Source organism: Artemia franciscana, chromosome 21 (genome assembly GCF_032884065.1).
Source record: "Artemia franciscana chromosome 21, ASM3288406v1, whole genome shotgun sequence".
NCBI classification, from domain to species: domain Eukaryota; kingdom Metazoa; phylum Arthropoda; class Branchiopoda; order Anostraca; family Artemiidae; genus Artemia; species Artemia franciscana.
In genome coordinates this window covers 10,729,585-10,735,082 of record NC_088883.1, presented here as the reverse complement: position 1 = coordinate 10,735,082, position 5,498 = coordinate 10,729,585, and the positions used below count along the sequence as shown (strand labels likewise).

The following is a 5,498-nucleotide window of genomic DNA, read 5'->3' as shown; positions in this document are numbered from 1 at the left end:
GGTTAAAATCTCAGAAATATAAATCTCAGAAATGATCAACATTCACCATTAGGGCTTGGTGAATGTCAACAAACACATAGTCGCTTGGTTTATGTCCGAAATATTTGTTTTGGACCTTATTTCGGACTTTCACCTTAGGAACGCCGACATTCACCGGTGAAAGTCCGAAATAAGTATATTTAACTAATATTTCGGACATAGACCAAGCGACTATGTGTTTGTTGACCAGTCAGCTTTGTCAGTCTTATACAAATTTTGATGGTGACAGATTAGGTTATAAAGCTCAGAAATGGGTTAGGCATTAGGTTAAAATCTCAGAAATATAAATCTCAGAAATGATCAACATTCACCATTAGGGCTTGGTGAATGTCAACAAACACATAGTCGCTTGGTTTATGTCCGAAATATTTGTTTTGGACCTTATTTCGGACTTTCACCTTAGGAACGCCGACATTCACCAGTGAAAGTCCGAAATAAGTATATTGAACTAATATTTCGGACATAGACCAACCGACTATGTGTTTGTTGACCAGTCAGCTTTGTCAGTCTATTAAGTATATTAGTTAAATATACTTATTTCGGACTTTCACCGGTGAATGTCGGCGTTCCTAAGGTGAAAGTCCGAAATAAGGTCCAAACAAATATTTCGGACATAAACCAAGCGACTATGTGTTTGTTGACCAGTCAGCTTTGTCAGTCTTATACAAATTTTGATGGTGACAGACTAGGTTATAATGCTCAAAAATGGGTTAGACATTAGGTTAAAATCTCAGAAATATAAATCTCAGAAATGCTCAACATTCACCATTAGTGCTTGGTGAATGTCAACAAACACATAGTCGCTTGGTTTATGTCCGAAATATTTGTTAAATATCCTTATTTTGGATTTTCACCGGTGAATATCGAACCACCTAAGGTATATCTATGTACCAAATATATTTTACATTGGTTACTAGCATTAAAAGAAAAATCCTCGGACTTCAGCTGGGATACATTATTGGGAAAATAAGTTTTCAAAAAAGTACTCTTTTCCAAAAAGTTCTTTTCTAAAAAGTGTACTCTAATCCAGTAACACTACACTGAATACTTAAAGTTGCTACCTGAGAAAATGTTACTGGTTCCTGTATATTTGTATATAAATATCCCCTTCCTTTTGTTAGTTGCAACCTAAAAAAAGATAACCTTTATGTTAGAAAAAATTGACTTGTCTTTTCTTTCAGAACGAACATTTCTTTTTTCTATGTCAAAGAAAAGTAACCATAACAACAAAAAAAGTGAGTTATACAAAGATGTATAGAATCTGACTTAGTATGAAAATCAAGAATGAACGAAACAGAGCTTATTGTGATAAATATTCAAGGGCATCTATACTTCCCATTCTCCACTTCTGACCCGCTCCTTCGATATACTTTCGTAAAATGTTCACGACTTTTTGGAATTACTTTTGGAATATTATTAAACTGCATAGTGTGCATAGTAATAATTGTGAGTAAACATTTAAAAGCGCCAATGCACGCCTTTTGGTTTGGTACTTGCTTTGCCAGCATTGGAGTTTTACTTGGTCAAGGATTTGAAACATTTAGTAGACTTCTGGATTGGGAAGTTCTATGTTTAATATATATGTCGAATAACTGGGCACCATACTCCTACCTCACATTTACTCTTGCTTCCGCTTCGATTGATACATGGTACGCTATTAAACATCCTTTCAAGCACATTGTTTATGTGACGAAGAAAAGAGTATTTGTGTTTATTCTAACATTCTTTGTTATTCATTATATTTTGGCGCAGTTACCGTATATAACTGGGATGCAGCAGCTACAGTGTGAATACAGCTTAAGACGAGGAAGGATCGGCTCAATTATAGGTTTCATAAGTGCATTAATATCTGCTATATTTTATATGAAAAGTCATAAAATAGCAAAATTGAGTACCCAATATGATAAAAAAAGAAAAAGATTTTGGCCAAGAAATCGGGTGGATAGTCTACACTCCAATTCTTATGCAAACACAACATCAACAGGGGTTACGGAAGGGTCGCAAGATATGTTGCACCCTCAGCACATTAATAAAACACAACGAGAGGGGCTTCGTGCGTCAAAGACCATTCTATTAGCAATAATACCTTACTGGGTGTATGTCATCAATTTACTTTTATGTGGAATTATAAATCGCCGTTGCTTCTTATATTTAGAGTGTCGGTATATATACAACATAATTATGTTCCAGAGAGAAAATTTAATAATTCATGCTATTTACAATCCTATTTTATATATTTATAGGAACAAGGCCTTCCGAAAGGCAGTACGAAAATTATTTGGTCAAAATGCCGTCGAATCGGAAAAAGGTATCCTTGTTAAATGAAAGAAGTTCCCAAAATAGCCCATTCTCTAAAGAATAAAGGACATAAAAAAAAATTGCCCTTCGAGGTATATTGACACCTGAAAACAGCGATTCTCTACGATTTTTTTTTTTAGGTTGTTTCAAACTGTCCAAAGATATATATACGTTCATAAGGAAAACTACACCGTTGGCTATTTGATATTTTTTTTTAGCTCATTTTGGTTGGTCTTTTACAATTTTTTATTTGGTGCCCTCTCTTATGAAGGTCTTCTATACTAGATTTTTGTATATTTTTATTGTGTCGCAAGAGGGCTCATTCTAACGGAAATTAGAAGTTCTAGTGCCCTTTTTAAGTGACCAAAAATTTGGAGGGCTGTGAAAGCTTCCACCTAGCTTATTCAAACACATAAATTTTATTTTTACAGTCCTTGCTGCTTTGAGCAGGCACTATAAATGTGGTCGTAAAACATTGCTGTGAGAATTAAAGATTTACAAGCATCTAAGGCTTAAACCGTTCCAAACCTTAGGAAAGCCTGTCTTATTTCAACACAAATAATGTTGATTTGCAAAAGAAAAGTCCGTAAAAAAAAGTCCGGATGTGTAAGTAATGTTTTGCCAATACTTCCCCCTTTTACTTCGCGAGGTCTACATTTCTAAACTTGGCGAAGATATTATGCATTGTTGGCACCCCTAGCACTAATGAGACAAATTACAAATTGTTTTTTTCCGACAAAATTGGCCTAACTCTTAAGAAGAAAAGATAAAATTTTGTTTCCGTAGTGGTGTAGGATAGGAACATTTCAATTTGATAACATGAAAATGCTTCTACTAAAAATGTATATGGCGATTTTTACAATTTTTAACTTGACTCTTCAGACAGTACTCTCATTATTTCCGATTTTTTTTTCCAAGTTTCGCCAAATTCCCACAAACAAATATTTGGTTCTCCGAAATATCCCCGAAAATTGACGTTTGTGCTTACATGAATATCAACATGAAATACCCACAGCGCTAGAGGTTGCATCAATTCCAAAAACGAAATATCAGAACATACGGAGTTCATCCCCTACTTCATCAGATTACAAGTTTGCCAGGGTGGACACAAGTAGTGCGAAAGTAACGTATTTTGCCGAAGTCAAAACAAACTTATTTCCGTGTAGGGGAGGGAAATATCCTAAGTAGGTAATTTTTGCTTTATAATGTAAGGGCGTTAATCCACGGAAATTTAGAGGGGCGGCATTTTTTTTTTATCTAGGGCGGGAGGAAATTTGCAATTTTTCAATGAAGTGCAAAGCAATTATTTATTTTAAAATTAAGGGGGGCAAAAATATAGGGCGAAATACATCCCTAAAACCCCCTATTGAAGTCACTGTTGCATGATGGGAGGCTTAAACTGTATAGTGCTTAGAATGAACCTTAGCAATGTAAACTAGGTTGAACTAGATCCTAATACAATTTCTTGTACTAGTGTGCATAACATCTAGATTTATGAAGGATATTGTGACATAACCTAACGTATGCATCATAACTGAATGGACAGTTATGGACAGTTGGACAGTGTGACAATAACGGACAGTTATGGACAGTTGGACAGTGTGACAATAACGGACAGTGTGGCAATCGGCTCAGTACAGTGCTATTATAATATTGAAATCTACAAAACCGATCAAATTTAGGTGGTCCAAGATAGAAGGCTATCTTTTCTTCTTGGTTTGAAACGTTGAGCACGTGTATTTTGTTGTTTATAATTTTTAATCCTTGGAAATTTAGTTGCCTTTTTGAGCGTATAACATCCTAAGTCGGTTTTAGGCAACTTATTAAGCTTTCTATACTTAAAAGGGTACATATTGTTTTGTTAATGTATTTGTGATTTTTTCTGTATCTTTTTTATTTTTAATAAATTTGAATGCTATGACCATTATGTCACATAGTAAATAGAACAATTCTTTAAACATAGGCAAAATCAACAATTTTACATTTCTCTTTACTATCCTACCACGCAGAGCAGCAAGATAAGCATCCAGATAATCAAAGTGGCCAATGACATCAAAGTGGCCAATGCCTAACGTAAATAAATTGACACAATTAAAAGAAGTAACCGAGAAAACAAAGTTATAACTATTTTGATGAAAAATAATAATCATATAGACAAATTATTCATAAACTTTTTTAGTTTTTTTTTGCAAAAAAAAGGGTAAAGTGCATTTTAATATTAATTCAAGTTGGTTATCAAAAGAATTATTTTGCATTTCATAGCCTAAGTATGTTAACCATTTTAAGGTCTATCTAGTAGTACTAGAATTTGTCATAATTCGTATACGAAGTTATTTTATATGTCTTATTTCCTCGTCGGAAGCCACATTTTACATGTGGAGATATTCTGGAGGAATTGTCTGGGGGAAATTCACAGTGGAGTTAGAAATCTCTCGGGGTTTTTTACGTGGGGGATTTTCCATGAGTGAAATTCTCCATAGAGAAATTGTCATCAGAAGAAACTTTCCATGGGGAAATTTTCTGCCTGAAATCTTTCCTTTGGGGTGGATTCTGGGAAATATTTTCTACACAGGAGCAACCTCAAAAACAATCAGAAATTAAAAAAAAAGTCCAATGAAAGTAAGGAGTGACATAAAAACTTAAAACCAACATTAATTATTCCGTATATGAGGAGGCCTGCCCCCTCATAAATACCCCACTCTTTACGCTTAAATTCGACATTTTGTCCCAGTTCTATAAGAACAATTCCTGAAACACAAGGGAATTTTAAAAGACCATTTTTAGAAGCACTAAAGAACTTTAGTGTAAAGAGAGGGGTATTGAGGAGGGGGCAGCACCCCATTATATACCGAATAATTTCTGTTTATTTAAAATTTTAATGTTGCTCCTAACTTTCACTAGAAAAACAACTTTTTTTCATTCAATAAAAAATAAGAACCAACTTCCCTGCAGACATTCTTTTTTAGCTTTCATTAGAGCCAAAGAGAACAGATGCCCAGAAAAAAAAAAAAAAAAAAACAAAAACAAAAAAACAGAAAACAGCTGTCTGACGTTGCAACGGCACACTGCTTGGATTCAAATAGCTGATAGTGTCAATGCTGACACGCTCAACATTTGATGGCGTTATTCACTGGCAATTCTGGTGAGTCGACAAATTTAAG

At 34.4% G+C, this 5,498-nt stretch overlaps 1 protein-coding gene across 1 annotated transcript; it reads left to right on the top strand.

Annotated features, from left to right (window-relative positions):
* The first annotated feature begins 1,323 nt into the window (after nucleotides 1–1,323).
* LOC136040682 (octopamine receptor beta-1R-like) lies at nucleotides 1,324–2,364 on the top strand. The gene has a single exon (XM_065724981.1). It carries the CDS (start codon nucleotides 1,324–1,326, stop codon nucleotides 2,362–2,364), a length of 1,041 nt encoding a protein of 346 aa, XP_065581053.1.
* The last annotated feature ends 3,134 nt before the right edge of the window (nucleotides 2,365–5,498 follow it).

Excerpts from the sequence above, each read along its gene's own strand:
- LOC136040682 (XM_065724981.1), top strand. The coding sequence starts at position 1,324 with ATGAACGAAACAGAGCTTATTGTGATAAATATTCAAGGGCATCTATAC.